Source organism: Cydia pomonella, chromosome 6 (genome assembly GCF_033807575.1).
Source record: "Cydia pomonella isolate Wapato2018A chromosome 6, ilCydPomo1, whole genome shotgun sequence".
NCBI classification, from domain to species: Eukaryota; Metazoa; Arthropoda; class Insecta; order Lepidoptera; family Tortricidae; genus Cydia; species Cydia pomonella.
This window is the reverse complement of record NC_084708.1, coordinates 4,812,398-4,824,161: the sequence shown is the minus strand read 5'-3', so window position 1 is coordinate 4,824,161 and position 11,764 is coordinate 4,812,398. Positions and strand designations below refer to the sequence as shown.

The 11,764-nt window shown below is 37.0% G+C and overlaps 2 protein-coding genes and 1 long non-coding RNA gene across 4 annotated transcripts in view; 1 reads left to right on the top strand and 2 right to left on the bottom strand.

The window, feature by feature from the left end:
• The window catches only part of LOC133518774 (syndecan), a 521,110-nt gene that overhangs the window by 258,420 nt on the left and 250,926 nt on the right, over positions 1 to 11,764 (top strand). The window lies entirely within an intron of this gene.
• Positions 1 to 11,764, bottom strand: part of LOC133518778 (uncharacterized) — a 275,753-nt gene that overhangs the window by 99,275 nt on the left and 164,714 nt on the right. The gene's annotated exons all lie outside the window — the stretch shown is intronic.
• Positions 162 to 5,289, bottom strand: LOC133518762 (lipase 3-like). The gene is made up of 5 exons (XM_061852445.1): positions 5,158 to 5,289; positions 3,515 to 3,713; positions 1,998 to 2,371; positions 1,358 to 1,513; positions 162 to 852 (listed from the first exon to the last, which is right to left on the bottom strand). The coding sequence occupies exons 1-5, from the start codon at positions 5,242 to 5,244 to the stop codon at positions 457 to 459; spliced, it is 1,212 nt and encodes a 403-aa protein (XP_061708429.1). The 5' UTR covers positions 5,245 to 5,289; the 3' UTR covers positions 162 to 456.

Here is an 11,764-nt window from a genome sequence, read left to right as displayed (position 1 = left end):
GTTGTGTGAACAAAAAAATCAAACGGGTTCTTAATTTATACACCAAGGAAAATATGTTTTCTATTTCTAGAAAAATAATCGCCTGTTATGATGTAAAATATTTACTTTATAAAAACATGAAAATCATAACAGGTTTATAACGAAAAATAACTTATAATTCTTAAGTCTTTGTTTATTTCTTAGATATTATCTATTCCGTCACCAGGACATTTGTACTCATTTTTTGTCAGTAAAAGAAGATACAAGTTATGCTACAGTATACAGCGTTTTACCCTTTGAACGCTACAGTCCAGAAAAGCGGGCGATTAATATCAAAAAAGCATACAAACATCTTGTACCAGCTGTTAGAAATTAACCTTAAATCTCTTGCAACTGGATCGTTCATAGACTAAAACTGTCTCCAGGACATATCATATTTACACGTAAATTTTTAAATAACAGTCTATATTTACAAAATCATTCCAACCCCGCCAACGTGCGTTCGACTCGGTTAAGCCTATAGATCATATAGTTCGTTACGAGCTCCTTCACATCAGCAGCTTGGACGAAATCCACATGGGAGAAGGTTTCTCTTGCTACTTTCCTAGCTTCTGCTTTGGGTAGATCACGGACCATCGCAAGAACATCCTGCTCATCTAGCAACTCGTCGCTGACGGTATAGTGCATGGTGACGGGAACAGCGATGCGGCTAAGGTCGTACGCAGGAGGGTTGAACACACCGTAGACCTGGCGGTTGGAGAGGACACCGTAGTCCCAACGCCTGAAGGTCTTATCCTTGATATTCTGACCGTAGTGAGCGAACTGCTTGAGAGAGGCTCCTCCTATGCCTAGGCCTTCCATGTCACTGTCACCCTGAAAATATAACCCCGGTTAAAGACATGGACTGATAATGTATTCAATTTCTGATTATACTGACGTCTATAATAATCGCACGAGTTTCATATCGCTTATTATTTTGCACGTTCTTTTATCAACAGTAATAAGATTAATCAAGCAGGATATATATCAAAATCAGTGTCTGTTTTTATCTAAATACCTACAGTTACATCGCTAAAGCCATTTTGTAAGGTGCATAATTGAACTAAATTTTATAGACTAGCCTAAAGAACAATAAATAAATCAGGCTTTTTGATTGTTTGTTTATCAATTCATTAAATTATCTAGTAGTGTCTATGTAATTTTAAAAACTGCTGAGGTAAACTGAGTGAGTATATGAGTTCTTACCACTGAACGCAAACTAAGCGTAGGTATAGGTATTCCGTGTATGTGGATTGCAAGTATACAATTGACCATGAGATCTGATATATATTTAGAACTTCTATTCGTAAATAAGTGTTAGACGTATCAATAAACTCACCAGAATTTTGTTAAGTCCAAGCATGTTGCAATACTCCTTGTAAGCGATATCACCAAAGCAGTAGTCAGTGCGAGAGTGTCCTGATCGACCGCCCAAGTTTCCAAATATGTCATCCAGTGACCTTATTTCTACCAGACCCATGGTTCTTGCCATAGACTGGAAGTTAATATTTTTATTGAGGAATTAATCACACGTTGTGTGAGATCTACAATGTTCATTTTAAATATTAAATTTCCTAAACACAGTTTTAATTTACAATACTGAAATTAATGCAAATTCAAAACAATTAATTTCGTACTAATCATAATCTAGTAATAATCGCTGTACGAAATATATTAAAGGGAGATAATTTAAAAATAGTCCGTGATGGGTATCACACTGGATGATTTGAACGGTGCTCCGATGTGCGAACGGAATGTCGCTATTGCGCTATAATACGTGCATGGCGTTGTCTCGCTCAAACACCGGAGCGACGTGCGAATCGCATCCAGTGTGTTGCTCCAGTGTGTGCCAATGTTTTGCTCGAAGTTGTTGAATCTTTCAATCATTTCACACTTCTTTACGCCTCAACCTACTCTATAGATTTCTAACTTAATACTTTGAAACCATTATTTGAAATTAATGCTGGTAGACAACTTACATAAATAACTGAAGTTATCTGCGCCGCTATCCTCAGTTCGCTGTTAGGGAAGTTGTTCATATATCCCACACCAGCCAATAGATGAGCCGACACAAACTTTTCATTATATTCGGGCTTCATAGAGTTCAGCACCAAGAACGAAGTGCCTCCCTGAGAGTGGCCAACATAGTGTAAAGTTTTTTCCCCAGAGACTGCCAAAGCGTAGTCGACCATGGTCGGTACGTCGATCATCGCGATCTCTTCCCAGCTGAAGTCGAAGAAGTCGTACTTTTGCTGGCTATCATCGGGGTTGAGGGATACGTGCTGGCGCGAGAAGATGTTGCCACGAGCGTTGCCCATCCACACGTCGTACCCGGCATCGGCCAGGTTATAAGCTGGAATTTTCAAAATATTGACAGTTGAGTTAACAGAGCTATGTTACTTACGGAAGAGATTACAACTACAAAATTCATAGGCTGTTATGAATAAGAATGAGATCCTGAGTCCTGGATATTTTGTTAGCGATCTGCGTAAGACTTACTTAACATAACTAGGTCCATACATCATAACTTATCCCAAAATGTCATTTAGTTGACACTAAAATACTCGTACTTAGTTTAAGGAAGGAATGTACTACACTTTTATAAAATCGGCTATAAAAAACAACATCCATTTTGAGATTAGTTGACCTATAATAAACCCGTGGTTCTGATTGTAGTTTGTAATCACATCCGTGATTTGTCCATATCACTTAATTAATCGTATTTAACCTGGTAATTATGCCGGCTATCGTTACTTAATTTTGGCAACTTTAGATAATATGACGCTAAGTAAGATGTCTAGACATAAAAAATGACAATTTATTTGGGTGTGCTGTGAGATAAGATTATAAAATTGAGCAAATGTTAAATTACTTGAGATAATAAGTTGATACTAAAAGGATGATTGGATTTAAAAAAAAGAGTCAACACATTTTGACGAAAATTTAAATTTACAATTTTTACATTTTATCTCGAAAACTTAATCGTTAATTCACTTAGTAGGTACCTGTACTTTAGTGAAATACTTTGTCAAAACTTATTTAATAGGTAAAGATAACATTAAGAGCCATAAGTAAAACAAATTACTGTGTCACTCGAAAAAATAGGTAATCAAAAGCTAAACTAAACTATCAGCGTAAATGCGAGTAAAAACCTTGTTAGTAGTCACAATGTACGATAAAACACCTAGCCTAGCCCTTGTCTGATAAGTCATAAGCGGTGATTTCGTTAATGTCACGGCTATAATTGTTTGCCCTGATGCATGCGGGTACGTAAGAATTTCTTTAATATACAGATGCTATATGTCCGCAGATGGAAAAAGGAGCCTAGAATACTTCCTTGTGGCATTCCCTAAAATGCCCACTGCCAAGGTATCCGAATTTATACAAAAAGAAATGACAAATGACAATGAATTTCTTTTCTAATGCCATGTTTTTACAGTGCGTTTACGATTATGTTCTCAAAGAGAGAAGTGTCAGAATTTTCTATAAAGTTTACCTATTCCACTCTCTTTTCCCAAGAAAATGAAGTTACTCGATGCACCCAAGAGGCCATGCATCACAAAGACAACGGGCCTCCGTCCTTCAGAGGGTCCGGCCTTCCCATAGGGTATACGGTGCACGGCTAGGATGTAGCCATCAGCTGTGGTCACTTGGTGCAACTCCGCGGGGTAACCCTCGGAGACTATTTGGTTGATCTGCAAAAGATGGATGCCGTTTTATCCAGGACATATGATTAAAAAAAAAATGTTACTAGATTTGCTATTTCGAGACGCATCGGATAAGTAGAAAGATATTTTTTACTGTATATACCAAATTAAACCAACAAGAAAAATTTCAAGATGTGATATAATAAATACAATCATGGCCGTAATCGTACATTTCAAGAATTTTGTAACGGGAGGAGTTGATTAGGTAAACAAAGTCCCAAAAAAATGTCTATCCACTCCTTTACTTAACTTTCTGATTCGGGTCGCGGATTCAAGTTTCCAGTCCAGAAAATTACTTTCAACATAATCATTAATCAGTTGCACCGTTCTTGTTTCTGCCGAAAAACTGCTTCCCTAACAAAAGAACGAAACGCCTTCTTTTGTTTGGAAGCAGTTTTGTCTTATTTTATTAAAGAACGGAACACTCCATTGTCTGTGTTCCGGCACGCACTTCGCCTGTTTTATTTTTCAAAAACAAATATGCTACAGTGCGGTAAATTTGCGTGCTTTATAAATAAAGATGTATTGCTTTACATAATTTTTACTAAAAAGTCTTGTTTTTGTCTTATACTTACAATACTTTTTTCGTAGATATGTTCCAAAACGTGTGGATCATAGCTCCCATATATTCATTACCTATTTAATTTTCTCGTGGATTAGCTCAGGGACCATATATTAATTCGGGGAGACAATTTTAAGATTCTCATTTGGGACGATAAAACCCAGACGCCCATTACTTTGTATTGCTATTCAAATTTAATATTAAGCTACATTTACATTCCAAACAGTTTGCTGAGTTAGCGGGAAATAGTTAGGTCTTATTTGAAGTCCAATCATGCCCCATTTAGTCTGAGAGATTCTTTGAAGATTTGAAAGCCTGTTCTATTTTCATTGTCACTTAGCCGCTTAAGGGAATTACTTTACTGAAAAGTATTTGATCTTAATTAGTTGCAAAACGATTGAAATTTTTTGAAATGCCTTATATTGTAAGTCTAAGTCGGCTTGTATTAAGAAAAAGGCGTGTCGGTGTTTAAATATTGATCTGTGTTAATACACAGTGTTTTTTTTTCTTAGGCTCTAACTAGGTCAACCACATCGAAGCCTTTTCAGTCGACAAAGATTCACCGGATTGTCTCCCTACCTTTAATTAAACATTCGACAGCTCATTGATTTTCTTTTTAATTAAATAGCCATGGACCTTTATCTCACCCAACGACAAGCCCAGAGGTGTAGCTCACTAATTCAGTTGCACTAACACTCTTCCCTGAATTATTCCCTTGATCCCTAAATTATTTTTATATCGGAGCATCAAAAATCCTTGGTAGCCGTCAGCCCATTTTCTTTTTATCCTAAAGATTTAGCACACTGGTTAAAAGTTGTAACATTTTCATTCTTCCCTACAGACATATAAGTATGACAATATAGTACTTACAACATCAGAGGACGTTATATGACCGCTTCGCGGGAACGCACACACTGACGCCACTACCACCGCAACGACCAGAGCACGCCACAACATTTTGATAGGAAATGATTTGCAAGTGGTGCCCGTTGCGTCGGCGCCACGCTATTTATATTTGTACGCTATCTTAATCTAGCGTCGTAAATCCGACTTCGACTAGTTTCATTGGGGATATTAGCCGATTTTTGATAGTATTCTTCCTAGTGGCTATATTTATATTTTGTTTAAATAAGATTAGTAGGTCTATATAATTGCAGATGTTTTCAGGTTAAGGTTTAAATTTAAACTACCTCTATAACAGAAATGAAACGACTACATATGGACGGCTGCCAGAAAAGTAGCAGTTCTAACTTAAACTAGGTTGTAATTAGAACTACGACACTTCACGGAAACGAAAAAATTGGATTATATTCCTTATCTTCCGCAGCAAGAAGAGTCGGTCCTCCATACAAATTTAATTACGCTCTCATTTTAAAACGACTAGCTAGATTGCTCTGAAACTTACAATAGGATAAGGTATATGTATGCTTGTAATTAGTTTATGTAGCTTCCGATACTGTATTTAAAAAAATACAGCGAATTTAAGTTTTTATACATAACTTGATTTTGCTCCATTTCGTTTCTTTTATAAGCTGGAGCTATTAATTAGGCCCACTTGCACCATCCCAGCGGTTAAACCGTTAACCCAGTGTCAAATTGTACTGGTAACCATCGTAACTCCAGGTTTAACCGGTTAGCCCCGGATTCGTGGAATGGTGCAAAGTCTCATTACAATCCAACACGTAGTTTTAAAATGAGAACGAAACCCCGTTTGTATGGGAAAGTGAAATTCGGCCGAGCTTTCTGTGGGCTCTTAACCAATATATACATATAAAGAAACATACTAGAATATCATTTGCTTTTATACAAAATCTTATGGATTATATACTTGACATATATTGTTATTTGTAAACATGACAAAGAAGAGAAGTTGAAGAAACAAAAATGTATCTAAACCTAATATTTGACGTACCTGAAAGGGCTGTCATACTATATTTACTTACAGATTAATACATTTTATGTTGTGCAGATTAGTCTACATTGAACAACTAAACCTAGAAATTAAATTAATTATAACAAACTAAAACGAACACTAACGAAACGAGAATATAAACATACTTACCTAAGGAAAAAACATTCTCTAAAAGAATACCCCGTCTAAGCTGTGAAGTCGAGCAGCCGGACATTGCCCTCATGAATGTTTTCATTACGGCTAACCAGGGACTCAAAGTCTATATAGACCGCGAGCCAGGAACAAATTTCCATGACCAATAGCCTCCCGGGCGAGAACTCGTGGACGTCAGCTGCCGCTCCGTTGGTGGATTGAGGAATGGCAGCCATCGAGGCACGTAAAAAAAAATTAGTCATCGCCTCCCGTTTGATACTATCGTCAGGTGATAGTTCAGATGCTATTATTAATTAAATAATCGTCAGAAGTTGTATCGCGGTGGTAAGAACGTCAGCTGGTCGCATGAACATGTAAAAAATAAGCGCTTTACCTTTTTATGATAGTAAAACAAAATCACGAAACTTTGCATGTAGCATTCTATCAGGCGTTTCAAATAAACAGCAATTTACACATTACGCATACTTTGCGGACATAGTGGTGAGGCGAAAATTTTTTACATGTTCATGTCATCAACTGACGGTCTTTCCACCGTGATGTAACCGGCTGACTGTTTTTTTTTTTAAATCATGACAGCATATATATATCACCTGACAAAGTATCAGTCGGGAGGCGATGACTGACGCTATATGTTCCTGGCCCGAGGTATAAAAGTGCGAGCGCCGCCAACTCATAGTTGTTTTTTTATTGTCATTACTAAATTGTAACGCAATATCTACAGACCTACTTATTCAACGTGGAAATCTTTTGTAAAATGCCGTAAAATATTTGCGATTAAACTGGGTCGATGACGGATTTATAGCATTAGATTAACTAAGCTTTAGTCACTAACTAAAACAAAATCACTCGTTCATATTTTTCAATATTTTATTGTTTTATTGGACATGAGATAGTACGCTGTTATTGCAAACACTTTCATGGGTCATTTTCTTTGTAAATTTCATAATGACACATTTGTTCAGATTGATCTTTGGTGTATCGTTGACCGAGTTTCAACTTGGCCAACATTTTTTTCGTGTCTGTATGGCTGTCTGTCTTTTCACCCCTATTAACAGGAGTTATTCACCGAGTCACCTGAAATTTAGTGAGTAGGTACGAGTATGTTCCAAAATTATTTGGAAATCCTTCAAATAGTAGAGCTTTGGAGGGTCGCGTAGATATATAAACGAAGTCTACAACTCACAGATCCAATAGTAAATTTCTGTTTGACTCATTTTGATTATCATGCCCGCTTAAGGGGGTTACAACGCAAAATTTATATGTTGAATTTTCAAACCTTCAAGAAAAGAGCGTACTCCCATCTTAAAGGCCGGCAACGCACTTGCAACCCCTCTGGTGTTGCAGGTGTCCATGGGCGGCGGTAATCGCTTACCATCAGGTGATCCGTCTGCTCGTTTGCCTCCTCTACCATAAAAAAAAAATTAATCATTCGCAAATGCCATGAAAAAACATATTATAGACTATTTGCGAGGAATAGACATATATTGATATGAGGTATATCGATGCCTGTAATTAGTTTATATAGCTTATAAAACAAACGAAATAGAGCAATAGTACATTACGATACAAGTGCGAAAAATAGGAAATTCGAAACGAGTGGCGATAAATTAAAACACGACCGAAGGGAGTGTTTTAAATCGACACGAGTTGCGAATTACCTATTAGCACATGTATCGTACAACGTTTTACAGTACATATGGCCCTTTAAATGTAAAACAAAGTTATGTATGAAAAACAAACTGTATTTTTTTAACTATGGTATCTGAAGCTACATAAAGTAATGTATCTTTACTATTGTAAGTAATAAGTAAGAAGAGCAATCTAGCTACAAAGTTGTTTTAAAATGAGAGCGTAACTACGTTTGTAAGGAGAACCAAGCTTACTGCGGAACCTTTAAAGGTTAAATAGATAGAAAAAAATGTATAACTTAATATTCAATTTTGGACTCAAATCATATGGGGATGGCGACTGCTGCGTCCCTACGTCTACGTCCGTTTGAGTTTGTGCTACGGGCCCATTTGATTTGATTGTAATTAATGCTGAGAAATAAAATAAGTAATTTTTATATGTTTTGTTTATTGAGTGCCATTTATCTTGGTCCATAAATTATCGATAACATTATTACACTCGTCACAGTACGGAAATCATTTAAGAGTAGTAGTAATTATTGGCGGCTGGTTCGGTTCACCAGTATGCGGCACTGTGCGGAACAAGTATATTCAGTGCAAAAATGCTTGTGCCGCACAGTGCCGCACGCTAGTGGAATCTCGTCTTTAAGGTGGAGTAGGTTTAGAAAACGGAGTTTTGTAAAGTCGTAGCGCTTTTTTGCATCACGTCATACCGTTGCCAATATTTTAATTAGCAATCTTGAGGGCTTTCTCTAGGAACGTCAGCGATTCGAATTCTTAGATTTTCACTTTCCCTCGATAGAAAAAAAAATACGAACATATGTCTAGAATGCTCTTTAAAAAAATATAATAAATTTTGCTCAAAAACTAAAAATATGAAGCTCAGCGATTACTTTTTTTAATATTAAATCACCGAAAGTATTACAATTCAAAAACATGATATCAGCGGTCCCGAGTACATCCGTCTCGTTCACGCTTACGCTCAGTGAGAGTGAGAGAAGAACACGAACCTACTAAGTCTTAAGTATCTATATTTTGCACATGACCGATATGTCAAGATTATACCACCTATGGTTTTACTAGTGAAATACCCGCTGTTTATCTCTCGACAGCAAAAATATCAGTTCAAAATAAAGTCATAAATTATTACGTTTATCCCCATTATCTAAAGTAATTAAACCGGTTTAGAAGTAGGATTAGCTTTGTCTACAAATTCGCAATATCTATCGACAGTAGGGGTTCAATGTTATAAAAAGATTGATATTTTATCTTTATAGCAGGTATTATAAATGCAGAAAATATAAAGAAAGAATGTACTAGATGCATGCCTTGACTTTGACTTTATGATTAAATATAATCATGATTTATGTGTTTCTTGTAAAAAAAATCTAAACCAAGAACCCTTAGGCCGCGTTTCCACTGTGACGTTACGACATATTGGGACCCTGCGAAGTGCACGGTGGGGGTAAGTAAAGCGATCCCAGCGCGTAACGTAGCGTGCAATGCGTATTACGTAGAACCACAACTGTTACCTCTACTACATCCGATATGATATCTGAATGATGTTATTTAGTTACATAACTAAATGATGTGATTCAAATATCACGGTATAAAATAAAAATATACGCTGGTGCCCTGGAGTATGGGGTGACCTCTAGTTTGGGATGCTGCGTGCGTTGACACCTTCGCCGCGTCCCACTTACCGGGCACCAGCCCTGGTGCTGGTCATGCGGCTTCAGTCGCTGAGGATCTTAAACATCGCAAATACGCTCGGCAGTGGCAAAATTTTTGAGGCTTTTGGGGTCGAAACGTCGGGGCCTCAGGGGCCCAGCGCCCGGCGCTTATATAAGGATTTGGCGTCACGTTTGGTGAATGCCCAGGTGACCAAAGGGCTGGCCAGTACTTCGCTCAGATAATAAGGATCGCCATTCAACGGGACAATGTGGCCAGCCTTTTGGCCACACTGCCCGCTGGCGGCGAGTTAGAGCGTATTTTTGACTTGTATGTTTTATTTTATTTTATATATACTTTTAGGGTAAATTGACGAAGCCTGTTGCAGATTTTACCGTTGTATTGTTATGTGACAAACCATGTAGCTGATCGCGAGTTTGTATCCACCTGACGAAGCCTGCGTTCCGGATACAAAATTATGGTGTCTGAATAAATAAGTTGTAAATATCATTCTGAATTCACTACGTTCGAATTGCTCTGATAATAGTTAACAACAAACGACTTTTTACCTTTAGGCGGGGCAAGACGGGTTCGTATTAAACCAGTTGAGTTTTAGGCCAAAATCTGAGTAAGTATGACTCTAATGTTGCCAGTTTCTATTTAATTCTGATTCTGAGTAAGTTCGATAATGTATAGAGCATTTTATTAGTTATCCAAGTTCCTAAGATGTCAGGTTATTAAGATCTCAAATTCCTAGCTCTTCAGATTCTCATAATGCCGGATTCTGAGTAGGTCAGAAAATAACATAACCATTGTGACATTGTCATTAAGAACTATCTATTAATTACTTTATCATATTTAATCTTAAAGTGGCCAGTATCTCAGATATCTGCTGATTGTACCTGGCCTTTTCGAAATTAAATATACATAAAATCTGTCCTAATAAGAAAGCGTTATTTCCAGAATTCATCATTAAAAGAATCTGCTTAATATTTTAATCGAATCGTTGCTAATCGGATGAGATAAGAAACTGCATAAATCCGATCCCAACTTATTACCAATCAGACGTATTACTGTCATGTCACGGGACCATATACGAATCTGACCTACTCAGAAATTGTTTTAAAAAGAAAGTGACTTCTATATCATAAGTCGTATGTCGATATTGTTTTGTTCAGAAAGGTACCTATGGCGAATCTGGCCTCTACAGAGTCGGGCTTACTCAGATTCGGGCCCAAAAACGAAACTGTCTCAATACGAATCTGCCCTGGCCCGCCTAAAGGAAAATTTACCTTACTACGACACATGTAAATTTTTGTTAGTCATTTGTCACGATATCATCGAGTGTTCAATCAATTACCGATAGTAAGATTTTTTATTGTAATTATTCGTATCTCGACACTCAATTATGGGTATCATTCATACAATCTTTCATTAAAGAAAAGTCCCGTATGTCTTCGGTAGGTTTTTATTCTTTGAGAGTATTAGATACCGACCTTTACATTACACGCTATTATGAAACCCCACTGGAAATAAGTCCATTTCCGATTATCTATAGAAAGAAGTATTTAGGTACAAGTACATATACAACAGGCGGTATGGTCATAGTTAACGTCGTAACTTCGATTTTATGGCGGGGCTAGTGTGCACGTGCGACCTTTTAAATACTTTATTTGTAAAAAATTCAGATTGCCCCAAGAATATTTTGTAGAGCAAAAAATCTTTAAAAATATAAGGGTTGATGTAGCCCCGCCACCCTGCAGCCAGACCTGCAATGCCGAGTTAGGGTATGATAGGAGAAGACATTAGTATCAGGCGAAATTCAGCTTGCCTAAATACCTACTCTAAAGTCTCGACCAGCTCTCCGTTCATGTTGATTAATGCAATTGACTAGCATTGCTACTATTGCTTAATATGATGCAATACTAATTTTAGCATAATGAAGGGGAACCCTTAATCACCCCCCTTACATTTGGACTTAACAGTTCTAAAATGATTACGGTAAATGGACGTCATAATAAATATTAAATAGCAGTGTTTAATATAAAACATAGGATTCAATTATTAACTTTTTTTTAAATTTCCCTATGAAGACTTTAATTACACCTGCGAC